This window comes from Ranitomeya imitator, chromosome 6, assembly GCF_032444005.1.
Source record: "Ranitomeya imitator isolate aRanImi1 chromosome 6, aRanImi1.pri, whole genome shotgun sequence".
NCBI classification, from domain to species: domain Eukaryota; kingdom Metazoa; phylum Chordata; class Amphibia; order Anura; family Dendrobatidae; genus Ranitomeya; species Ranitomeya imitator.
The window spans coordinates 33742311-33769641 of NC_091287.1; the positions used below are offsets into that span (position 1 = coordinate 33742311).

At 44.6% G+C, this 27331-nt stretch overlaps 1 protein-coding gene across 2 annotated transcripts in view; it reads right to left on the minus strand.

Annotated features, from left to right (window-relative positions):
• Window positions 1-330: 330 nt before the first annotated feature.
• SRI (sorcin) overlaps window positions 331-27331 on the minus strand; it is a 31549-nt gene continuing 4548 nt past the window's right edge. Inside the window, exons 2-8 of one of the 2 annotated variants that reach the window (XM_069729440.1) lie at window positions 23431-23502; window positions 23128-23197; window positions 21183-21226; window positions 6621-6768; window positions 5289-5402; window positions 5148-5206; window positions 331-535 (exon numbers count right to left, since the gene is read on the minus strand). In XM_069729440.1, the coding sequence (XP_069585541.1) occupies window positions 509-535; window positions 5148-5206; window positions 5289-5402; window positions 6621-6768; window positions 21183-21226; window positions 23128-23197; window positions 23431-23502 (534 nt within the window). In that variant the 3' untranslated portion in view covers window positions 331-508. Of the gene's footprint in view, window positions 536-5147; window positions 5207-5288; window positions 5403-6620; window positions 6769-20431; window positions 20580-21182; window positions 21227-23127; window positions 23198-23430; window positions 23503-27331 lie in introns of both variants that reach the window. The other variant, XM_069729439.1, reaches the window with a different exon arrangement.

Here is a 27331-nt window from a genome sequence, read left to right on the forward strand (position 1 = left end):
AAAAATACACATTACTTTTCTGAAATGGTCCGACAGATTCCGCTATACCGCCAATTTTTAGTACAACTACACACACAATTGTATACGATGTGGTCTTTATACGGCTTAGGATCCATCTTGCTTTCAGCTAAGAAGAAATCGCATACAAACAAGATACGTGGCCATTTTACAGCACTGCCAGAAAGCACTCTGCTCACGTGCAGTACAATACTGCCCCCACCACACTGATCAGCACAGACAGAAGGGTTCTTGCCCGTTTATGCAATTCCTACTTCTCCACAGTCAGGTCCAATTATATTAATCTGTATTTAAATAATCAAATCCTCGGTGTCGCCTCTAAATATTTTGCATTTATTAAAATAGAAAAAAAAAACAAAATCTGTTACAAAACTGCAGACAGAAGGCGTTTATATAGAAACTAGTGTTCAGGGCTAAAATCAGAGCGGCGCTGGGTACAGGCGGAATCTAAGGGATCCGTTTTCAGGAAATTCACTTTTTTTTTTTTTTTTCAGATGCACATGACGCTCTGTATGAACTGCGGAGAAAAGAAAAGGCGAAGTCAACACAAACTGCAGACATCATTGCAAAGATTCCAATTCACAATTCTTGCTGAAAGTTTGGAACTTTTTCTTTTTCCCGGTTTCTAATAAACAGCGGCGTTATGCAAGGAGCAGCGCGAGACCCCTCACAAGTCGTCCTCTGGTCTCCATTTGCGCCTTGTGTCCTTAGGCTGCGTACTACTCAATATAACGGAAATACCTGGGGTTGGATGTGCCCTCACTAAATATGGCCGCTGGGGTGAGCACGCAGATCATGATGACTTCGTAGCTTCCCGACGCTGCTGTGTGCATGGACGCACTGGAAGATGTAACGTGTTATCCAATGCAGGAGCCCCTTTGTATATTAGAATTAAAGATTTTTGTATCACTTGACCCCTAATCAGTGTCTGGAGGGGTGCGACCATACAACCAGATTTCAGCTTGGTATAATAAGTCTCAAGAGCTGATGAGGCTTTATGTTCAGAGTTCAGCTTCAGTCATAAAATGCTCTAATTTTAAAACCTTTGAAAATAAACACTAGTCATTCAGTTATGGATTTTCAGAGTAATTACATCAGTGTCATCAGGTCTAAAACATCTATGTACTGTATGATCTAGCAACACAGGTCTTTATCCAGTTGGCGGCATTAAGAGATATTCGGTATCGTTTATGCACACACAATTTTCAGGTTTTTTTTGCATAATCCAAGTTGTGCATCCTCTAATTCTCACACTTTTACTGGATCTCGGCTTGCTGTCAGTGAATAACGTGGATTGTGTTCATCCTGGAGGCTGATAAGTCACTGATATGGAACTGCAAACGAAAACGGCCTTTCAAGGAGCCGTCTATCTGTGACGCAATTTGGATGAAAGCTTTTCTTGGGCCAACACCGAAGATACAACGTAAAGTAGTCATACGAGCTTTAAAACTAACAGTGCGAGTTATTTAGAGGGCACAAATTTACACTGTCTAAACCGCTGGCAATGAACGCGAGTACACCCCTAACTGAAAATGGCCAAATTGTGCCCAAACAGTCAATATTGTGAGTGGCTACCATCTTTTTGTGCCTTATCTCTCTTGGCCATACAGGGCGCTAGAGCTTCACTGGTGGTCACTAGTGATGAGCGACTATACTCGTTGCTCAGGTTTTCCCGAGCATGCTCTGGTGGTCTCTGAGTATTTGTTAGTATTCGGAGAATTAGTTCTCATCGGGGCAGCTGAATGATTTACAGCTACTAGCCAGGCTGAGTACATGTGGGGGTTGCCTGGTTGCTAGGGAATCCTCACATGTAATCAAGCTGGCTAATAGCTGTAAATCATTCAGCTGCCGCGATGAGAACTAAATCTCCGAGCAGTCATAAATACTCGGAGGTCACCTGAGCAACGAGTGGTCACTAGAAACCTCGTCCACTCCTCCATGACAATATAATTGAGCTGGTGGATGGCCGAGACCTTGCGCTCCTACACCTTCCGTTTGAGGATGCCCCTCAGGTATTCAATAGGGTTTAGGGCTTTAGTAGTGATGAGCGAGTATACTCATTACTCGGGTTTTCCAGAGCACGCTCGGGTGGTCTCCGAGTATTTATGACTGCTCGGAGATCGTTTTCCTTGCCGCAGCTGGATGATTTGCAGCTACTAGACAGCTTGAATACATGTGGGGATTCCCTAGCAACCAGGCAACCCCCACATGTACTCAGCCTGGCTACTAGCTGTAGGCCATCCAGCTGCGGCAAGGAAAACGAAATCTCCGAGCACAAACAAATACTCTGAGATCACCCAAGCAACGAGTATACTTGCTCATCACTAGTCTTTAGACATGGCCAGTTCAGCACCTTTATACTCCATTTCTTTAGCGAGGCAGTGGTGTGTGTGTTCGTTATGATGGAATACTGCCCAGCAGCTCAGTTTCCCTTGGGTATGCTTTGCTTCAGTATGTCACAGAACATGTCAGAGAAGAGGACTAGAAATCTAGCATCACCTATTGGAAGTAGCAATCCTAAAAGTCAATCAATATCAACCCTCTAATTAGCCTTGTCAGATGACTTAAGATAAAAGCCAAAATCATAATCTCAGTTTTCAGATACTGTTTTGGGGTACTGCCCCTCATCAGTGCAAAGTATGAGATCTTGTTTGGCTGGTTGAGAGGCATCTGACCGGGATCCAAGGGGGTAACATTTCTCCTTGCCTCAAACCTGACATGCCAAAGGTGAGGAGACATATCTCCATGCTCCTCTGGGAAATATACAAATTGTCTCTTCAGTGTGGAAGGGACTAGAACTCTAGTTCCACGTAGTAATCCTACATGTTGAGGTTCATGGTTCCCTAACTGAAATATAGATCCCCACAGCTGGTAGCATTCAGGCAGCCCCACACCATGACACTGCTACCACCATGCTTGACTGTAGGCAAGTTTTTGTGCTCCATCTGGCTGACACCACACACTTGACACCATCTGACCCAAATAAGTTTCTTGGTCTCATCAGACCACAGAACATGGTTCCAGAAATCCATATCCTTAAATCAGCCAGTCTACAGCAAAGTGTTTGTTGGCTTTCTTGTGCATCATCTTTAGAAGAGACTTCCTTCTGGGACAACAATCATGCCGACTAATTTTATGCAGTGTAGGGTGGCGTATGGTCTGAGCACCATCAGGTGGATCCCCCACCCCTGTAACCTCTGTAGGAAGGCAGGCAGCACTCGTACGTCCATTGTGAGCAGACAAGTTCTGGATATGACGCTGAGCACATGCACACAACTTCTTTGGTCAACCATGGGGAGGCCGGTTCTGAGCAGAACCTGTCTTGTTACACTGCTCTATGGTCTCGGCCATCGTGCTGCAGCTCTGTGCAAATTTACACACCTGTACACCGACTACTGTACATTGTCATATCTTCAGTGTTGGCCCAAGAAAAGATTATACATACTTTATAAATTTATTTTTTTTTTTACCAATAATTAAAAAAAAAAAAAAAAAAAAAAAATTATATACACACATATATATATATATATATATATACACACACACATATATACACACACACACATATATATACATACATATACATACGCTATTGAACCCGTTCTACGCCCGGGTGGCGAGCGTTTATATTGGTATATGGTCTCCATCCTGTCATGTGCTGCTCCATAAGGGTTTATGGCCCCCATAAGATGCTCCATAGTATTATATGCCCCCCATAAGATGCTCCATTGTATTATATGCCCCATATGCTGGTGCGATATATATATAAAAAAAAAAAACAACATACTCACCTATCGTCGCTGGGCGCCGAGTGCTGGGGGGCCTGAGCAGGCGGGGACACCGGCGCGCTGTGGGGGTCAGGTGCCGGAGTCGCCGCTAGCTCAGGCCCCCCAGCACTTGCTATACTCACCTCTCTGTCCCATTCCAGCGCTGCGTCCGCTCCGTGTTCCGGGTCCTCTGGCTGTGACTGTTCAGTCAGAGGGCGGCGCGCATTAAGCGCGTCATCGCGCCCTCTGAACTGTGAACGTCACAGCAGAGGACCCGGGAGACGGAGCCGCACGCAGCGCTGGAACGGGGGACAGGTGAATATACTTACCCTCCTGGCGCGTCCCTGCCTCTCCGTTGGAGATCGCGGTGTGCGTTCAGTGTTTACGCATACCGCGATCTCCTGGGAGCGTCACACTGTGCGGTCCAGACTGCGCCGGCGCTTGTGCAGTCTATAAAGGCTTCGATAGAGATATATATATATATACACACACACACTATATAATTGTCTAAGGGTCACTTCCGTCTGTCCTTCTGTCTGTCACGGATATTCATTGGTCGCAGCCTCTGTCGGTCATGGAAATCCAAGTCGCTGATTGGTCGTGGCTGTTTTGCAGCGACCAATCAGCGACGGGCACAGTCCGGAAGAAAATGGCCGCTCCTTACTCCCCGCAGTCACTGCCCGGCTCCCGCATGCTCCCCTCCGGTCACCGCTAACACAGGGTTAATGCCGGCGGTAACGGACCGCGTTATGCCGCGGGTAACGCATTCCATTACCGCCGCTATTAACCCTATGTGTCCCCAACTTTTTACTATTGATGCTGCCTATGCAGCATCAATAGTAAAAATGTAATGTTAAAAATAATTTAAAAAAAATAAAAAACCTGCTATACTCACCCTCCATTGTCCGCCAAGCCGGCCGCCATCTTCCGTTCCCGGTGATGCATTGCGAAATTACCCAGAAGACTTAGCGGCCTCGCGAGACCGCTAAGTCATCTGGGTAATTTCACAATGCATCCTGGGAACGGAAGATGGCAGCAGCCGCACGCCTATCGCCGGTGCTCCGCTGGACCCCACGAGGTGAGGATGTAACTTTTTTTATTTTATTTTATTTTTATTTTTTTTAAACAGGGATATGATGCCCACACTGCTGTATACTACGTGGGCTGTGTTACATACCGTGTGGCTCTGTGCTGTATACTACATAGGCAGTGTTATATACTCCGTGGGCTGTGCTATATATTACGTGGCCACTGTTATATACTGCGTGGGCAGTGTTATATACTACGTGACTGTGCTGTATACTACTACTGTATTTACTAGCGCTACACAACGGTGTGACCCAGAAGTATGGCAATACTCACATCATCATACTGGAAATTCACCATCCCCTGCTGGGCAACATCTCGTCTCCTGAAGGAGTCTGCAGAGAATGAAGACGACATTTGTTAGAAACCAATGAAGAAGTATAACTTCCCCAATTATAATATAACGCCGCCACTCACCTGTCATCGCTCGCAGCCTGACACAGCAAGAAACGTAATCGTCAAACTTTATCTTCCCGTGGGTGCTGTATCTTTTAGCGATTATATTCAGTGCTTGGGGGCTCAGCCGATATCCTAGAATATAGAATAATCAGGTCTTTTCTGGATGCTCCCTTCACAATGCTCATAGGAAGAAGATACTGAGAGTATTACTCTCTGGCATAAGACACACAGCTCCCAGAGCCTTTGCAGAGACAGCAGCTTAAAGAGGAGCCGTCAAATGTTGAGAAAAAAAAAAAAATAATCCATGAGCTCCCCTGATTCTGTTGCTTTTTTCTGTTTTGTGCCACGTCGCTCCATCACAGAGATATTCACATTTGTTGCTTTTGGAGCGCAGCATGTGAAATCTCTGTTTTGCAGTCCAACTGGATGTTTCTTCAGAGTCTCTACTGAGGGTTTGCGCTTTCTTGCCTCCCAGACACAAGCACATCAGCATCTTAGACGGAGGGGAGAAAGCACAAATCCTCAGAGAAGCCCGAAGAAGCACCCAGCTGAACCGCATGCAGAGATTTCACATGACGTACTACAGAAGAAACAAGTGTGATTTTCTCGGCAATGGAGCGATGCAGCACAAAACGGAAAAAAGCAGCAGATTCAGGGGGAGCTCAGGTACTTGGCTTTATTTTTTTGGTGCAAGTGACATGTCCTCTTTAAAGAGCAGTTACACCCCTTTGGCACAGCTTAGAGATTTGTGAGATTTCTGGAACAAATATTGTGATTGATTTCTAGCAAGGCTCGGACCTCTCTATAGGGGTCTTATTCTGTAGCTTGACATTTTAGGTGGCAATTATTAATAAGTCTATGTAATATGGAGGCACTACTGAGGGGGAGAGAATGTAGGCAGAAAACTGCTGAAATCCCACCTCTAAAGTACAATATGTCATATCTCTGAACACTACAATTTTTTTTTTTTTTTTTTTTTTTCAGGCAAAAAAAAAAAAAACATGCCAAATTAAAACGTTATCCATCCAGAATGAATCATTGTCTGTATTTTTTATTTTTTTTTAACCCCAATAGAGTAAAAAATGGTTAAGAAACACGCCAAGGGTCACCCAACACAAACTCGCCAGCCTCAGACATAAACGAGGCTGTCGAGTATCAGTTAAGAAGACCAGCGGCCAATCCGAACACGGATGTCTGACTGCGGCTTTATAGCGACTTGTTTTTTTTTTTTTTGTGCAAGAGGCGGCTCATAAAAGGGGAAGGAAAGACATTTCTCCATTAAGAAACTTTGTAATATGTCAATGTTTGCCTATTCTATTGCTCTAGGCTTCGAACAGTTCCCATACTCACCCATGGTCGCCACAGCACGGTGTAGCTCCATCGGACCAATTGTCCCACTTCTGTCCACATCGAAGGTCATGAAGTTCTGCCTCCAGCTATTTAATGCCATCCCCAGTTCCTTAAACTCATTAAAACCCAACTTTCCGGAGTAGTCCCTCTGAAGACAATGTTAAGGAGCTACACTTTTGCAAGATTTGACTTTGGATAAGGTCATCAATACATTCCCTCATCATATACACTGCCATATCGCAGACCCATGAGGAACCACTGAATTTATATTTATTTTTTTTGGCTGCTAGGGGGACTATACAGCGCCTCATGAAGGAACCAAGAAAGTAGAAATCAGCCGCACTCACGTACAGTCTCTTACAAATAAGTGTCTAATTACTACATTGATAATTCACCACAAGCATTGGAAGAACGGTGCAAAAAAAATAAAAATATAATAATAAATAAAGCTTCGGTTTATTTTACGCGTCGACCCAGCCTGGGTTGCTCTCAAACTTTAAAGAGAAATATCTAAAAGTTATTGTGCACTCCACTAATCAAAAGCACCCATTCTTTTATCCTGAACACAGGACATCAGACAGACGGTTGATATTACCCCTGACTGTTTACTAGTCACGCTTGACGTAAACAGTCTGTAGGCATCTAGCTAACACGAACGGGGCATCAGTGTAGTCCATTTGTTATTGGAGCTTTCTAATCATTCCTACAACTCTAAACAAATGGTCCTTGATCTCCTATCATCGATACTGCATGAGAATTATTTTCTACTGATCAATTCTACTTAAAGATTTGGGGAACCGCTATGGGGTCAAATGTGGCACCAGCATATGCCAATTGTTACATGGACGCCTTTGAAGGCGATTACATCTACACTAACGACCTCTACAAAAGGCACGCCAAAAGCTGGCAGTGCGGATTTACTAAAATCAGTCTGGAAAGAGTAATCCGCAGCGTGTGAACGTGGCCTAAAACTCCAGCTGTGATTTGCACAAGACCCAAAAACATCAAGGACCATCTCGTAAGAGCAGATATAGGGAGCCTCACTAAACAGCCAAAACAGAGTTTCCTGGGAACAGAGGGCACTGGCACGTTCCCTTGTTTACGATGTGCCTCCTGTACAATGTCATAAAAAATAAATAATCAAATGTTTTCACACACCAGAAAAAAATAAATGCAATAAAAGGCTTCTATACCTGCGAGACAAAATTTTGTAGTATGCACGATCCAGTGCCCTTGCGGTCTCTTATACATAGGGGAAACCACACAGCACGTTCGGGACAGAATATCAAGCCACAGAAAGCCACCATCAGATGCAAAAAAAAAAAAAAAAGTTTGGCTTCCATTGCCGCAAACCAGTCAATATCACAACTCAGATTTCATCTTACAGAACAAGAAGGGGGGGGGGGCGGCGCACGCACAATCATACTAAACTGCTCAAAAGAAAGAAAATCCTTTTGGATTCACACATTAAACATTGGCACCGTTGGGTGTCAATAGAGAATTGGACTCGCTAACCTAATGAAAGTGGTACAACCGCTTACATCCTCTCCTCTTTGTAACCATTTTTAATTTCTATGATTCTGCACTGTTGAGTTTGATTGCATTTAAGTTATATGATACATACCGAATAGTGATCCCTACGCAACACAAGCTAAATGTGAGTATCAAGAGTCAACTCCCTGTGAGAATATAAAAATATTTAGAATTGAGTCCTCAGTGGTTGATATCTTTTAATGGCTAAAGGTACCTTCACACATAACGATATTGTTAACGATATCGTTGCCATTTGTGACGTAGCAACGATATCGTTAATGAAATCGTTATGTGTGACAGCGACCAACGATCAGGCCCCTGCTGGGAGATCGTTGGTCGCTGAATAAAGTCCAGAACTTTATTTCGTCGCTGGACTCCTGCTGACATCGCTGGATCGGCGTGTGTGACACTGATCCAGCGATGTCTTCACTGGTAACCAGGGTAAACATCGGGTAACTAAGCGCAGGGCCGCGCTTAGTAACCCGATGTTTACCCTGGTTACCATCCTAAAAGTAAAAAAAAAAAAAAACACTACATACTTACCTACCGCTGTCTGTCCTCCAGCGCTGTGCTCTGCACTCCTCCTGTGCTGTCTGTGAGCGTCGGTCAGCCGGAAAGCAGAGCGGTGACGTCACCGCTCTGCTTTCCGGCCGCTGTGCTCACACAGACAGTACAGGAGGAGTGCAGAGCACAGCACTGGAGGACAGACGGCTGTAGGTAAGTATGTAGTGTTTGTTTTTTTTACTTTTAGGAAGGTAACCAGGGTAAACATCGGGTTACTAAGCGCGGCCCTGCGCTTAGTTACCCGATGTTTACCCTGGTTACCGGCATCGTTGGTCGCTGGAGAGCGGTCTGTGTGACAGCTCTCCAGCGACCAAACAGCGACGCTGCAGCGATCCGGATCGTTGTCGGTATCGCTGCAGCGTCGCTTAATGTGAAGGGGCCTTACCTGAAAGCATTAAGCTATTTACTGGTAGCGGCATTTTTCGGAGGCCCATGACAGCACTACGAGAGAGGGGATCCGCCCTTCAGGAACAGGAAACCTACAGATACAAAAGGGCGGCACCTCTCCCCATGCATCAGTTGTATTTCAGAGCCTGAGAGGACTACCGCGGTTAGTAGCACACAAATATACATTATATACAGTTTATGTACAAAAATAATCCATCATATTGAACTATATACCACACGTGAGATATATCTATCTCATTATATATACTATAGGAAGTGTAACCCCCACGTGAATAGGGAGGGAACTAAGGGTGCTGTCATGGGCCTCCGAAAAGTGCCGCTACCAGTAAGTAGCTTAATGCTTTATTCGGATTCCCATGACAGCACTACGAGAGAATTACAGAGATGTAAACTACCTTAGGGAGGGACTATAGCCTGCAGCACCCTTAACCCGAAGGTGAGATCAGAAGAGAACCCCCAAGTCCAACCTATAGTGCTTGAAAAAGGTGGAAGGGGATGACCACGTAGCTGCCTTACATATCTGGTCGATCGACACTCCAGATCTTTCAGCCCAGGATGTAGCCATGGCGCGGGTGGAATGTGCCCTCAGATTCTGCGGAGCTGGACCTCCACCTGCAGTATAAGCCAGAGAGATAGCCTCCCTAATCCACTTCGCTAGCGTGTACTTTGAAACTCTAAGACCTTTCCTGGGACCTTGGAAGGATAGAAACAACGCATCCTCTCTCTTCCAAGCATCAGTGACTGATATATATTCTAATAGACATCTCCTAACATCTAATGTATGGAGTAACTCCTCTTTGGAATTAGAAGGATTAGGGAGAAATGACGGTAACACTATCTCCTGAGATCTGTGAAAATCTGAGGCCACTTTTGGTAAATAAGCTGGATCTGGTCTGAGGACTACTCTGTCCTGTAAAAATTCTGTATAAGGGGACAGCCTAGAAAGAGCCTGTATGTCTCCTACCCTACGAGCAGATGTAATTGCCACCAAAAACGCTGTTTTGAGGGATAGTAATTTAAGTGAGGCTGAATGTAAGGGCTCAAATGGTTCCTTAGTCAAGGCTGAAAGGACTAGATTGAGATCCCAAGGCATTGACCTATTCCTGTGTATAGGTCTGGATCTACTAGATGCTTTGATAAACCTTGATACCCAATAATTACCCGCAATGTTACAAGAAAATAGAGCCCCCAGGGCTGATACTTGTACTTTTAGTGTACTTGTGGATAGATTTAGCTCTAGCCCCCTCTGCAGGAATTCTAGAATCTGGTTGATTGGTATACCCTCTTCAATATTAAAATTTGAAGAGGCCAGAAACTTCCTCCAAGTTCTAGAGTAGATCATAGTTGTTATGTTTTTCCTACTCTTCATAAGGGTATCAATTAGGTTTGGAGAAAAACCTCTGCTTTTTAACAATGACCTCTCAAAAACCATGCCGTCAAATGGAGACCCTTCACTTGTGGATGGTTGATCGGACCGTGATGAAGTAAGTCCGGAATGTCCGGCAGCACCCAGGGGTCTTTCACGGACATGGTCCTGAGCCAGGAAAACCAAGCTCTTCTGGGCCAGAACGGAGCGATCAGTATGACTCTCGCTTGATTCTCCCTTATCTTTCTGACCACCAGCGGCAATAGATTGAGCGGGGGGAACGCATATGCCAATCGGAAATCCCATCTGATCAGGAAGGCATCCACTGCCAGTGGATATTCCCTGGGATTTAAGGAACAGAAATTTATCGTCTTTCTGTTGTGCTTGGTGGCAAATAAGTCCACTTCTGGATGACCCCACATGCGGACAATCCGGTTGAAGATCTTTGTGTTCAGAGACCATTCTCCTTGTTTTAAGGTGCTTCGACTTAGAAAGTCTGCTCTTATATTCTCTCTCCCTCTTATGTGAACTGCGGATAAAGATAGAAAATGGTTTTCTGCTGTCTGGAGCAGGCGATCCGCTACTTCCATCAGGGACTTGGAGCGTATTCCACCCTGGTGATTCACATAGGCCACTGCCACCTGGTTGTCGGAGAGGATTTTGACATGGTGACCCTGTAGATATACGAGGAGTTCTTTAATTGAGAATTCAATTGCCATTAACTCCTTCTGATTGGAAGAGGCTGATGTTTGGGGATCCCATAACCCCTGGACTACTACGTCACCCATGTGTGCCCCCCACCCCGTGGGGCTGGCGTCCGTCGTAATTACCCGAGTCACTTGAGTCACCCAGGGAACTCCTGCTGACAGATTGTCTTCCTCTAGCCACCATTTAAGAGATGCCAGAACCTCTGGACTCAATGTCATCTGACCCTGCAAGGAACCCTGTAAGACTATCATAATTCAGTACTTCAAACTGTAAAGGTCTGGAGTGGAACTGTGCCCAACGGACGGCGGGAATACAGGAAGTTAGGGAACCTAATAAAGACATAGCGTGTCTAAGAGTCATGGTTGGTTTATTAATTGCTTTTAATACCTGTTGTTGGATATGGAGCAGTTTATCAGGTGGAAGACGGCATTGTTGGGACTCGGAATCTAACAGCAGCCCTAGAAATCTCTGGGTTTTTAGGGGTTGTAATCGGGATTTTTCATAGTTTATAATCCAGCCCAGATGTTCTAGTTTAGACATAGCTGTTTTTACCTGAGCAAGGCAATGGTCTGCTGAGTTTCCAACTATCAGGAAATCATCCAGATAAGGGATTATGAGGATATCAGATTCACGTAAGTGCGCCATGACCTCCGCAACAACTTTAGTGAATACTCGGGGAGACGTTGAGAGGCCGAAGGGAAGGGCTCTAAATTGAAAGTGTCGAACAATACCCCCCATAGACACCGCCACACGTAGAAACCTCTGAAAGTTTTCATGGATAGGAACATGATAATACGCATCTTTTAAGTCCACAACTACCATGAAGCAGTGTTTGAACAACATTTTTATTGCAGAGCCGATTGACTCCATTTTAAATGTGGCCTTAACCAGGTATTCATTAAGGGATTTAAGGTTAATAATAGTCCTAAATGACCTGTCTGGTTTTTGAATCAGAAATAGAGGAGAGTAGAATCCACTCCCTCTTTCTGACTCTGGGACCTCAATCAGCACGTTCTTAAGGCATAAACTCACAACTTCTGCCTCTAAAGCCGTCTGTTCAATAGTGGAGGAGCGTAAGGGGGTTAACATAAACTTATCCCGAGGCCAGTGAATAAATTCCAATTTCAGACCTTCTGAAATAATACCTCGGACCCAGTCACTATTTGAGATGTTAGTCCATGCGGAAGAGAAGGCTGACAATCTCCCTCCCACAGTGATTGCTAGTCATTGGTCCGGTTTCTTACGTTCTTTTGAGGAACGGCGGAACATGTAACCCGTACCTCTCCTGCGTCTATCCTCCCATCTAAAATTCTCTCTAGAGGGCGAGGATGAGCGCTTCCTTCCGCGACCAAATCTCCTCCTGTTGAATGGACGCCGATAAGAGGCTGATGACAAACTAGGGAATTTTTTCTTGTCATCTCCAGCCTTTTCAAGCAGCTAATCCAAGGTTGGCCCAAAGAGATATTCCCCTTTGCATGGAATAGCGCATAATTTGGACCTTGATTGAATGTCACCCGACCAACACTTCAACCACAGGGCTCTACGAGCCGCGTTGGAGAGTCCTGCTGCTCTGGCCGCCATTCTGACCGAATCGACCGACAGGAAAGCCGCAGCATCTTGAATCACCGGAAGCGCACTTAGAATAGAACTTCTGGAAGCGCCTTCTTTAAGCTGGGATTCCAACTGTTCCAGCCAGACCATTAGGGATCTGGCTGTACAAGTCGCAGCCACTGCCGGTCTCAAGGATCCGGCTGCCATCTCCCAAGTACCTTTAAGGAAGGTATCCGCCTTCCTGTCAAGAGGGTCTTTAACCCCTTTACCCCCAAGGGTGGTTTGCACGTTAATGACCGGGCCAATTTTTACAATTCTGACCACTGTCCCTTTATGAGGTTATAACTCTGGAACGCTTCAATGGATCCTGGTGATTCTGACATTGTTTTCTCGTGACATATTGTACTTCATGACAATGGTAAAAATTCTTTGATAGTACCTGCGTTTATTTGTGAAAAAAACAGAAATTTGGCGAAAATTATGAAAATTTTGCAATTTTCCAACTTTTAATTTTTATGCAATTAAATCACAGAGATATGTCACACAAAATACTTAATAAGTAACATTTTCCACATGTCTACTTTACATCAGCACAATTTTGGAACCAAAATTTTTTTTTGTTAGGGAGTTATAAGGGTTAAAAGTTGACCAGCAATTTCTCATTTCTACAACACCATTTTATTTTAGGGACCACATCTCATTTGAAGTCATTTTGAGGGGTCTATATGACAGAAAATACCCAAGTGTGACACCATTCTAAAAACTACACCCCTCAAGGTGCTCAAAACCATATTCAAGAAGTTTATTAACCCTTCTGGTGCTTCACAGGAATTTTTTGAATGTTTAAATAAAAATGAACATTTAACTTTTTTTCACAAAAAATTTAATTCAGCTCCAATTTGTTTTATTTTACCAAGGGTAACAGGAGAAAATGGACCCCAAACATTGTTGTACAATTTGTCCTGAGTATGCCAATACCCCACATGTGGGGGTAAACCACTGTTTGGGCGCATGGCAGAGCTCGGAAGCGAAGGAGTGCCATTTGACTTTTCAATGCAAAATTGACTGGAATTGAGATGGGACGCCATGTTTCGTTTGGAGAGCCCCTGATGTGGCTAAACATTGAAACCCCCCACAAGTGACACCATTTTGGAAAGTAGACCCCCTAAGGAACTTATCTAGAGGTGTGGTGAGCACTTTGACCCACCAAGTGCTTCACAGAAGTTTATAATGTAGAACCGTAAAAATAAAAAATCATATTTTTTCACAAAAATTATCTTTTCGCCCCCAATTTTTTATTTTCCCAAGGGTAAGAGAAGAAATTGGACCCCAAAAGTTGTTGTACAATTTGTCCTGAGTACGCTGATAGCCCATATGTGGGGGGTAAACCACTGTTTGGGCGGATGGGAGAGCTCGGAAAGGAAGGAGCGCCGTTTGACTTTTCAATGCAAAATTGACAGGAATTGAGATGGGACGCCATGTTGCGTTTGAAGAGCCACTGATGTGCCTAAACATTGAAACCCCCCACAAGTGACACCATTTTGGAAAGTAGACCCCCTAAGGAACTTATCTAGAGGTGTGGTGAGCACTTTGACCCACCAAGTGCTTCACAGAAGTTTATAATGCAGAGCCGTAAAAATAAAACAAAATTTTTTTCCTACAAAAATTATTTTTTTAGCCCCCAGTTTTGTATTTTCCTGAGGGTAACAGGAGAAATTGGACCCCAAAATTTGTTGCCCAATTTGTCCTGAGTGCGATGATACACCATATGTGGGGGGAACCACTGTTTGGGCACATGGGAGGGCTCAGAAGGGAAGGAGTGCCATTTGAATGCAGACTTAGATGGAATGGTCTGCAGGTGTCACATTGTGTTTGCAGAGCCCCTAATGTACCTAAACAGTAGAAACCCCCCACAAGTGACCCCATATTGGAAACTAGACCCCCCAGGGAACTAATCTAGATGTGTTGTGAGAACTTTGAACCCCCAAGTGTTTCACTACAGTTTATAACGCAGAGCCGTGAAAATAAAAAATCTTTTTTTTTCCCACAAAAAATATGTTTTAGCCCCGAGTTTTGTATTTTCCCAAGGGTAACAGGAGAAATTGGACCCGAAAAGTTGTTGTCCTATTTGTCCTGAGTACGCTGATACCCCATATGTTGGGGTAAACCCCTGTTTGGGCACACGGGAGAGCTCGGAAGGGAAGAAGCACTGTTTTACTTTTTCAACGCAGAATTGGCTGGAATTGAGATCGGACGCCATGTCGCGTTTGGAGAGCCCCTGATGTGCCGAAACAGTGGAAACTCCCCAATTATAACTGAAACCCTAATCCAAACACATCCCTAACCCTAATCCCAACAGTAACCCTAACCACACCTCTAACCCAGACACACCCCTAACCCTAATCCCAACCCTATTCCCAACCGTAAATGTAATCTAAACCCTAACTGTAACTTTAGCCCCAACCCAAACTGTAGCCCTAGCCCTAACCCTAATCCTAACCCTAGCCCTAACCCTAGCCCTAACCCTCACCCTAGCCCTAACCCTAGCCCTAACCCTAGCCCTAAACCTAACCCTAGCCCTAACCCTAGCCCTAACCCTAGCCCTAACCCTAGCCCTAACCCTAGCCCTAATGGGAAAATGGAAATAAATACATTTTTTTAATTTTTCCCTAACTAAGGGGGTGATGAAGGGGGGTTTGATTTACCTTTATAGCGGGTTTTTTAGCGGATTTTCATGATTGGCAGCCGTCACACACTGAAAGACGCTTTTTATTGCAAAAAATATTTTTTGCGTTACCACATTTTGAAAGCTATAATTTTTCTTTATTTTGGTCCACAGAGTCATGTGAGGTCTTGTTTTTTGCAGGACGAGTTGACGTTTTTATTGGTAACATTTTCGGGCATGTGACATTTTTTGATCGCTTTTTATTCCAATTTTTGTGAGGCAGAATGACCAAAAACCAGCTATTCTTGAATTTCTTTTGGGGGAGGCGTTTATACCGTTCCGCGTTTGGTAAAATTGATAAAGCAGCTTTATTCTTCGGGTCAGTACAATTACAGCGACACCTCATTTATATCATTTTTTTATGTTTTGGCGCTTTTATACGATAAAAACTATTTTATAGAAAAAATAATTATTTTGGCATCGCTTTATTCTGAGGACTATAACTTTTTTATTTTTTTGCTGATGATACTGTATGGTGGCTCGTTTTTTGCGGGACAAGATGACGTTTTCAGCGGTACCATGGTTATTTATATCTGTCTTTTTGATCGCGTGTTATTCCACTTTTTGTTCGGCGGTATGATAATAAAGCGTTTTTTGCCTCGTTTTTTTTCTTACGGTGTTTACTGAAGGGGTTAACTAGTGGGCCAGTTTTATAGGTCGGGTCGTTACGGACGCGGCGATACTAGATATGTGTACTTTTATTGTTTTGTTTTTTTATTTAGATAAAGAAATGTATTTATGGGAATAATATTTATTTTTTTTTTCATTATTTTGGAATATTTTTTTTAAATTTTTTTTTACACATTTGAAAATTTTTTTTTTTACTTTTTTACTTTGTCCCAGGGGGGGACATCACAGATCAGTGATCTGACAGTGTGCACAGCACTCTGTCAGATCACCGATCTGATAGCAGTGCAGGCTGCTTCACAGTGCCTGCTCTGAGCAGGCTCTGTGAAGCCACCTCCCTCCCTGCAGGACCCGGATCCGCGGCCATCTTGGATCCGGGGCTCGAGCAGGGAGGGAGGGAGGTAAGACCCTCGCAGCAACGCGATCACATCGCGTTGCTGCGGGGGGCTCAGGGAAGCCCGAAGGGAGCCCCCTCCCTGCGCGGTGCTTCCCTGCACCGCCGGCACATCGCGATCATCTTTGATCGCGGTGTGCCAGGGGTTAATGTGCCGGGGGCGGTCCGTGACCGCTCCTGGCACATAGTGCCGGATGTCAGCTGCGATAGGCAGCTGACACCCGGCCGCGATCGGCCGCGCTCCCCCCGTGAGCGCCGCCGATCGCGCTGGACGTACTATCCCGTCCATGGTCATAGGGGCCCACCCAACATGGACGGGATAGTACGTCCGATGTCAGAAAGGGGTTAAGGGATCCCATGTCCTCGAAAGGTAATGCGGCTCTTTTTGATGCCTTTGCCACCGCGGCATCTAATTTAGGGGCCTTGTCCCAGGTATCCACAGTCGTATCCTCAAAGGGATACCTGCGTTTTAAAGCTGGTGGTAATGAGCCTTTCTTCTCCGGTTTCTTCCATTCTCGGAGAATCAGGTCTTGAATTTTATCATTCACCGGGAAGGATCTACGCTTCTTGTGTTCCAAGCCACTGAACATTAACTGCTGACGGGAAAGCTGAGTCTTAGGTTCTTCTAGGCCCATCGTACCTCTGACCGACTTAACTAATTTATCCACCCGGTCCAGAGGCAGACAGAATCGGCCAGATTCCTCTTCTGATGACGAGGAAGAGAGATTTGAGCCATAAGAACCTTCCTCTTTATCTTCCTCTGATGAATCAGAGATCACCGAGGTTCTCTGTTTTGAACTCCCCGCCTGGGACATAGACCGCAGGGATTCCCTTACTTCTGTACGGATCATCTCACGTAGATTAGCCGTAGAAGCAGATTCTTCCGCTACCTAGGGGAGGACAATAAGGGTGATACCATCTATCTAGCCTGATGACACTCAACCCCTCCACTCCTGTAGACCTCACCGTCTGTTGTATACAGGAGGCGCATAATATTTTAGTATAAGAATCTGGTAACGGGACTTCACACAGGGCACACTCCTTATGTTTCGACTTTGCACTTTTCTTCCCCTAGAATGACAAAGTATAAGGGGCCCGCGTCACTGAGAGCATTCACGTAGATCACTTACCAGTGTACGCCAAAAAAGGTACCGGAACACGAGGGGGTTCTTTGCCAGTCGATGCTCTAGATCCCTGCTTGGACGAGCTTTTACGGCTGGACTAGTCACTCCTGGCATGCTCATTCTCTATGGGCTTTTGTCACACCTCCTCCGACAGCTGAAGCTGCCGCTCACCATCACTCTCCATGATGTGGATGTGACCAAAGGCAGAGCTCTAAATCCAGCTCCTGCTTAAATCCCCCTCAGATCCGGTCAGCAGGCTGCCTGGCGCCACTCTCATTGGTTCCTGCTGATGAGGCTACAGCTGGGGGGTCAGCGCAGTGTGTGAGGAGTCCGGCGTTCAGGATCGATGGGCGCCGCCATCTTGGATGAACTGCGCATGCGCAGTTCCCCAGTGACCCGGAAGCGCCTGCTGACTCTGCCCCCTCGACGTCACTGCACCCGGAAACGCTCCAGCTAACGCTGAGAGCGATGCAGGACGCCGAAGAGCACTCAGCAGCGCTCCGGATAGCGTTCCCCTCCTGGCACCGCTACCTCACCACCGCGCTGCACCACCACATGGACCAAAGGAGCGCTATACTTACCGGCGCTGAAGGAGATCAGGAATCCTCCGGACTCTGCTCCCTGCTGTCTACGTCACTGACGTGCAGTCCAGCCAGGACCACCGTGACGTCTTCCAGGGGCTTCCGCACCGGCCGAGGTAGGAGACCCCCCCGCTACCTGAATCGACCGGCCGGCCTGGGATCCTTTCCTACGAGATTCATCTGTAGGATCCTGTCCCTTCAGGAACAGGAAACCAACTGATGCATGGGGAGAGGTGCCGCCCTTTTGTATCTGTAGGTTTCCTGTTCCTGAAGGGCGGATCCCCTCTCTCGTAGTGCTGTCATGGGAATCCGAATAAAAGATGGTAACAAATTGCAAGCTTTCGAGACTACACAGGTCTCTTCATCAGGCAAAGACCAAAACAAATTCTGAAGAATCACATATTTACACTATGTTGTGCATAAATATGTGATTCTTCAGAATTTGTTTTAGTCTTTGCCTGATGAAGAGACGTATGTAGTCTCGAAAGCTGCAATTTGTTACCATCTTTTCAGTTAGCCATTAAAAGGTATCAACCACTGAGGACTCTCAATTCTAAATATTTTTCTATCCACTGGCTAACAGGGTACCAAGATATATTTCTTTCCTGTGTGAGAATATAATGATGTATGTTTCATTTTACCCCTTTTAGGCCCACTGATACCCATACCTCCCAAGGGGAAGTATACCCATACGGATCCAATAGTCTCCATTTATATTTATTTTAAGATTTGTTATTTTATTTTTTTTATTTTCCATTTCATTAAATTATACTCCATTTTTTTTCAGTTTTTTTTTTATTTTTTATTCTTTTTCTTGCCAAAGGGTCCTCAGTTGTTCTAATATTGATCATATCCTGCCCACAGCTATACAATCTCATTACCTATAAACTGCTTCCCTACAATTTTCCCTCTCAGGATCTGACACATGCATCCTCATTCGTGACTAGCATACCTCGCATCCACACCGCTGTAGATATAGAAGACGGATATCTGCTACTTCCCAGGACCAGTGCGCATGACACCTGCTGTTAAACTAGAACTACGGCACAGGCGCCGACCGATTTCGGACCTCAGTCTGAAAAGTCAGGAACTTATATATGGACCTTGGCATTATATTGCGCAGGCGCCATACCAAACCTTGTTCTGCCCTCGACATCTGGCACGCAAGTGCCAGAAACAACACTCCCACAGCATACTTAACCCCTTCACGGCTTGCACTGTACATGTACGGCGCATGTCGCGTCTCTCCCTTTGTTGTGGGCTCCAGCGCTGAGCCCACATCTTTCCCAGCACATGTCAGCTGTTTTGAACAGCTGACATGTGCCCTTAAAACAGCTGCGGGTGGAATCACGATCCACCTGCAGCTGTTAACCTGTTAAATGCCGCTGTCCATCTGAAGCGCGTCACTAATCCCGCCTATGTCACATGATGGCGGGTCGCCGATGGGTTGGCATGACAACACGGGGTCTGCAGCAGACCTCTGTAGTTGTCATAGCTATGAGCACCGCCCAGCGGTGAAGCCCTGCTCTGTGTAGCACAAGGGATCAGATGATCGCAACTTCTAATCTCCCATGGATACTATTGAAGCAAGTGTAAAGTAAAAAAAAAAAAAAAAATAATCGTTTATAACTACACATATTTGGTATCACTGCGTTCATAATCCCTCAATCAAGATATAAAAAGAATCCGATGGTAAACTGCATAATGAGAGAGAGAAAAAAAAAAGTCAAGACGCCAGAATTAATTTATTTTTTTTTTTGGTCGCTGCAACATTGCACTAAAATGCAATAACGGGCGATCAAAAGATCATATCTTCACCAAAAAGGTTACAATAAAAACATCAGCCCTCACCCAGCCCACGAAAAGTGGCACAGTTTTTTTTTTTTTTTTATTAGTCACCAAACTTTGGATTTTTTTTTCAACACTTGAACAAAAACAAAAAACCTATACATGTTTGGTGTCTACGAACTCGTAATGACCTGGAGAATCATAGTGGTAAGTTAGTTTTTGAAGTTGGTGAACACACACGTGGAATTGCACTTTTTTTTGCAATTTCACCGCACTTGGAATCCCCCCACCCCATTTTCCAATACACGATATGATAAAACCAATTGTGTCGTTCAAAAGTACAACTTGTCCTGCAAGAAAACAAGCCCTCACATGGCCATATTGATGGAAAAAACCACGAAATATCCTTGGTCATTTAGCAGAATCCAGTTCCCATACTCACCCATGGTCGCCACCGCGCTGTGCAGCTCCATCGGACCAATTGTCCCACTTCTGTCCACATCGAAGGTCATGAAGTTCTGCCTCCAGCTATTTAATGCCATCCCCAGTTCCTTAAACTCATTAAAACCCAACTTGCCGGAGTAGTCCCTCTGAAGACAATGTTAAGGAACTGCACATTTGCAAGATTTGCCTTTGGACAAGGGCCCCGGGGGCATTAATACTTACCCACCTGCTTCTGAATATTTTTTCGACTGCTAGGGGGACAATACAGCACCTCATGGAGGAACCATACAGGACATGTGCCACGGCTATCAGTTATTATTATGGACTTGTGTGCCGCTATATAGCGTCTTTACGCCAAGTCACCCGTATCTGAAGAAAACCAAGGCATGGGGAAGAATCGTTACCAACCTGCAGATACAGGACTGCCCTCTTCCTGGATGAATTAAGTACACCTCCAGCTTTATTGGCCCCTATTCATATTCATCACTGGTGGACACAATCTGCCCTAGCATTCCCTTTCGGGGGTCACTGTCGACGGCATACCTCCATCGAAAACAAACGTATCTCCTCCCACACCAGACACCGAGCGATTATCAGATGAATGGTCAAAACACACAATGGGCCGCTGCTACCAGAAATAAAGGACTGGTGTGTGGCCAATAAAGTGTCATTTTATGCCCACCCTTAAAAGATGTATATCAGTGACCCCCCAAGTTATGAGGATCGCGGTGGCATTTATAGAAGGATACATCCAGCATGGCGATCATAATTCTGCAGGTTTCCAAGTTAAAGGCTGTCAAAAATAAGGTAATACTAATAATTAATAAGATACTCAATTAGAAAGCAGTTAAATGATATAATGTTTAATCATCCTCCAGGTACCACAAAGTTATGAATTTGTGTGATATACGCCATTGCCTTCTGCAGTTCTGAACACTATGCTGCAGTGTTTCACATGTCGAGTTAATGATCATTTAGAAGTGGCCTTCATCTGCTGCTCAGCAACATCTGTACACTGTATTCAAGGTGTGTGTGTGTGTGTGTGTGTGTGTGTGTCTTTCCCTGTCTGAGCCTCTCTGCTGTACTCTGACTCATCAAGAGTACAGGAATTGCCCCATTTCCTTACTGAGCAGCAGTTGAAAGCAGCTTCTAAAAGGAGCATGGACTTGGCAGTACATCGTAGTGCTTGGGAGAAAGGAAGAATAAAATTCAGTTATACTCAAGGTATTGCAAGATTAAGTTAAAAAAAAAAAAAAAAAAAAGTTTACTCTAAAGGAATTGTCACCAATTATACAACCTCTTGACGCCATCGTCTCAGTCAATAACTTAGACCTTCTTCAGATTCCATTTATTCACCACTGCGGTCATGCCGCCTTTCCACCAGCGCTTCTCTTATATACAATCCGTGTACCTGAAGGTTTGAGTTATTGACCGAAATGATTTTTGTTCAACTAATATGTATATTGGATTGCAAATTAAAGATCACCTCAATTATGTACATCACATGCCAGAGGGGAAAAAAAAAAAAAAAAAAATAAAATATCGGACCCCTTAGATTTTGCTGCTAGCGGCATTTAAGTGTTTAGATATGGATGAAGGGTAGGGCCAAGCGGGAGGATTTTGTTGCCCAATGACCGTGTAGTGCAGATAGTGTGATAACGGCAGGCACGGGGCATGAAACTACTCCCGTGGTCAGGCCCCACAGGAGATCGCAATGTGGCAGTCATGACTTCAAATCCCCTCTCAAAAAAAAAAAAAAAAATAATATAAGGTGTTATCTGAGCATGCTCGTGTGCCAATAGAGTATCTTCAGCGTGCTCAAATAATATGTTGAAGTCCCAGCAGCTGCATATCTCGCAGCCACAACACATGCAGGGATAACCTGTTTGTTAGGAGACATGCAGTCACGTGGACTCGAACATAGTAGTCAAGCACGCTGAGGATACTCAACGCACAAGCATGCCAAGATAACACTTTATCTGAGCACCCTCGCTCATCACTAACCCTCACCCATCTTTCGAAGCAAGAAATATTTATAAGGCCCGTTCTTATTTTCGTGGAAACACGGTAGGCATCAGTGAGATACTGCCATGCAGATTGTGGACCTCAATTATCAAAAAATGGCCTTGTTCCCCGTAGCCACCAATCACGGTGCAGCCTTCATTTAACCATATAAAGGCCATGTGTACGTCCTTCTCACATTGCCCATCGGTGGGGTTCTCCAGCAACAAATAAAAAAAGATAAAAATAAAATAAAAATTTTTTTGGAGCTACAGCTGTTGTCCCTGATGAGACAATTCCTTTAAGAAATAAAAGCTGAGTGATGATTGGTCGCTACAGGCAACAACGCTCCGGTGTGCGACTTTACGGTACGGTCACGAACCGTGCACCCATGTCCTTCACATGACTAGGACAGGTTTTATTTCAACAATGAAGGTTCCTTACGTCTTTTTTTCCCTGCAAAATGAGAAATTGGAATTAAATCCCAGACTGAAATCAGAAGTATTAGAATTGATGAAAAAAGAAAAAGTGGAGCAGTTACCCACGGCAACCAATCAGATTGCCGCTTTCATCTTCCAAAGGGCATAAAAAAAAATTAAAAAAAATTTGGTTGCTATGGGCAATTGCACCATTTTACCTTTTCATTGTTTTTTTGTAGATCTCCAATTATCTGTATTTTTTCTGGACACTTACGACTATATCCTCCCGACATGCCAGCTTGCGACAGACATCTCTGCAGCTCGTCAGCATCAATCTGACCGTCCTTAAAAATGAAATAAATGTGGTCACGACATAGATAAATAGGTAGCCACAGCCGTTTCCATGGCGCCTCTAAGAGTGAATACAGAAGTCGTTGCCCCCTTGGTCATACCCTGCATGGACACGGCTGAAGTGGCCATCTCAGCGGACATTATGGGGGGAGGGGAGGGTTGTGAGGCCCATATCACACATGGAATGTCATGTGCACACATGGAAAGGATGAGAACAGTCACTTACCTGGCCTGCAATAGCTAAAAAGTAGCCGTACATGGGGTCCTGCTGGGGGTAGCCACCCTGAGGCATGCCATACTGCAAAAATAAACGGGAACATAATGGAAATTAATGTGCTGTCAACTAACAAAACACCCCCAGCAAGGATATTATTAATACAGTTATTATGAATAAATTCATCCCTATCCTTTGTTACACCGACAGAACCCAGTCCTTAAATGTTAGGACAAGAGTGTGCGCAGAAGGAAGTGATGGACAGTACAGAGGATAGGAGCCTGTGAGCGTGCGCAGAAGGAAGTGATCGTCAGTACAGAGGATAGGAGCCTGTGAGCGTGCACAGAAGGAACTGATGGACAGTACAGAGGATAGGAGCCTGTGAGCGTGTGCAGAAGGGAGTGGTGGACAGTACAGAGGATAGGAGCCTGTGAGCGTGCGCAGAAGGAAGTGATCCACAGTACAGAGGATAGGAGCCTGTGAGCGTGCGCAGAAGGAAGTGATCCACAGTACAGAGGATAGGAGCCTGTGAGCGTGCGCAGAAGGAAGTGATCGTCAGTACAGAGGATAGGAGCCTGTGAGCGTGTGCAGAAGGGAGTGGTGGACAGTACAGAGGATAGGAGCCTGTGCAGAAGGAAGTGATCCACAGTACAGAGGATAGGAGCCTGTGAGCGTGTGCAGAAGGAAGTGATGGGCAGTACAGAGGATAGGAGCCTGCGAGTGTGCGCAGAAGGAAGTGATGGGCAGTACAGAGGATAGGAGCCTGCGAGTGTGCGCAGAAGGAAGTGATGGACAGTACAGAGGATAGGAGCCTGTGCAGAAGGAAGTGATGGACAGTACAGAGGATAGGAGCCTGTGAGCATGTGCAGAAGCTCCGCTGCAGTGATCGACCGAACTTGGTGCAGGTAATCTCTAGGTCACAGCAGCCGATCTTCCTATTGCACGTGCTCACAGACTTCTCACAGATCTGGACATTTGAGGAAGAATTCTGTGTAACAAGACTTGACTAGTTTTCATTTTTCTGCACTTTTTTTTTTTTTTTTTTTTAAATAATCCTCCATCTACCAAGAATCATAACTTTTTTTAATGACCCAAGAAGCATGATTATCCAGGTCAGTACAGGTGCAACGATGCCATTTTTTTAATTTATTTTTTAAATATTAGGTTTTTAAAAAACATTGAGACTCATAACATCCCCCCTTCCCCATCAATGACGATGTATGAGATCTTGTTTGAGCAAGAAGTTGTAGTTTTTTGAGTAGCATTTTGGGAAACATACAGGAAGTAGTTATCGTATTTTTTTTTGGGAAGCTGCAAGAACAAAATATAAAAAAAAAGAAAGTTGGAATTATCCATTTTTTTTTAATAGTCCTTATAGGGAACTTAAACTTGCAGTGGTCTCATCATTCATACTGCAATGATATGATTTTCTACTATATACGGCAATACGGGTCTCCTATTGAGAAGAGATTACAGACTTGTGGCTGAACTTCACAGAAGTTCCGAGATGGCAGCCATCAGTGTATGTGCTCACATCGCGGGGACGTGGAGTAGTGCGGCCTGAAATGTTTATTTCAGAGCACGACGGTGGCATTTAAGGATTACACAGCAGCAATCAGAGCTAGGTCCGGTTGCTGCTGTTAGAGGCAAGCGCTGCCTTAACCCCAAAGCCCGTTCCATATGAGTGATGTACATGCAACTCACATTAGGAACGGAGAAATAAATATATATATATATATATATATATATATATATATATATATATATATATATATATATATATACACACACACACACACACACACACACAGGTCCTTCTCAAAAAATTAGCATATAGTGTTAAATTTCATTATTTACCATAATGTAATGATTACAATTAAACTTTCATATATTATAGATTCATTATCCACCAACTGAAATTTGTCAGGTCTTTTATTGTTTTAATATAGTAAAAAAGAAGAATATGTGGCACTCACCCAGAAAAGCTGCTGAATTAAAGTCCTTTATTCATGATGCGATAAAACAGAACACTTTTGGAGAGGCGGCTGGGATCGGGAGATGGTGCTGGGAGGAGGAGAGGTGGACGACGATCGTTTCGCGCAAATGCGCTTCAACGGGTCCAGGCACCTGGACCCGTTGAAGCGCATTTGCGCGAAACGATCGTCGTCCACCTCTCCTCCTCCCAGCACCATCTCCCGATCCCAGCCGCCTCTCCAAAAGTGTTCTGTTTTATCGCATCATGAATAAAGGACTTTAATTCAGCAGCTTTTCTGGGTGAGTGCCACATATTCTTCTTTTTTACTATATGGAATGGACTTGATTTTTCTATGTGGAGCACCGCCGTAGTCTGCTTTATCTGTGCTTGCTACACGAATCCTGCGCAGACATTGTGCTGCTTTGCGTCAAAGATTGGGTGCATTTTGAGCCTGGTGCCGTCTATATTCTTTGTTTTGTCACTTTTATTGTTTTAATACTGATGATTTTGGCATACAACTCCTGATAACCCAAAAAACCTGTCTCAATAAATTAGCATATTTCACCCATCCAATCAAATAAAAGTGTTTTTTAATAACAAACAAAAAACCAACAAATAATAATGTTCAGTTATGCACTCAATACTTGGTCGGGAATCCTTTGGCAGAAATGACTGCTTCAATGCGGCGTGGCATGGAGGCAATCAGCCTGTGACACTGCTGAGATGTTATGGAGGCCCAGGATGCTTCAATAGCGGCCTTAAGCTCATCCAGAGTGTTGGGTCTTGCGTCTCTCAACTTTCTCTTCACAATATCCCACAGATTCTCTATGTGGTTCAGGTCAGGAGAGTTGGCAGGCCAATTGAGCACAGTAATACCATGGTCAGTAAACCATTTACCAGTGGTTTTGGCACTGTGAGCAGGTGCCAGGTCGTGCTGAAAAATGAAATCTTCATCTCCATAAAGCATTTCAGCCGATGGAAGCATGAAGTGCTCCAAAATCTCCTGATAGCTAGCTGCATTGACCCTGCCCTTGATGAAACACAGTGGACCAACACCAGCAGCTGACATGGCACCCCACACCATCACTGACTGTGGGTACTTGACACTGGACTTCAGGCATTTTGGCATTTCCTTCTCCCCAGTCTTCCTCCAGACTCTGGCACCTTGATTTCCGAATGACATGCAAAATTTGCTTTCATCAGAAAAAAGTACTTGGGACCACTTAGCAACAGTCCAGTGCTGCTTCTCTGTAGCCCAGGTCAGGCGCCTCTGCCGCTGTTTATGGTTCAAAAGTGGCTTTACCTGGGGAATGCGGCACCTGTAGCCCATTTCCTGCACACGCCTGTGCACGGTGGCTCTGGATGTTTCCACACCAGACTCAGTCCACTGCTTCCTCAGGTTCCCCAAGGTCTGGAATCGGTCCTTCTCCACAATCTTCCTCAGGGTCCGGTCTCCTCTTCTCGTTGTACAGCGTTTTCTGCCACATTGTTTCCTTCCAACAGACTTACCATTGAGGTGCCTTGATACAGCACTCTGGGAACAGCCTATTTGTTGAGAAATTTCTTTCTGGGTCTTACCCTCTTGCTTGAGGGTGTCAATGATGGCCTTCTTGACATCTGTCAGGTCGCTAGTCTTACCCATGATGGGGGTTTTGAGTAATGAACCAGGCAGGGAGTTTATAAAAGCCTCAGGTATCTTTTGCATGTGTTTAGAGTTAATTAGTTGATTCAGAAGATTAGGGTAATAGGTCGTTTAGAGAACCTTTTCTTGATATGCTAATTTATTGAGACAGGTTTTTTGGGTTATCAGGAGTTGTATGCCAAAATCATCAGTATTAAAACAATAAAAGACCTGACAAATTTCAGTTGGTGGATAATGAATCTATAATATATGAAAGTTTAATTGTAATCATTACATTATGGGAAATAATGAAATTT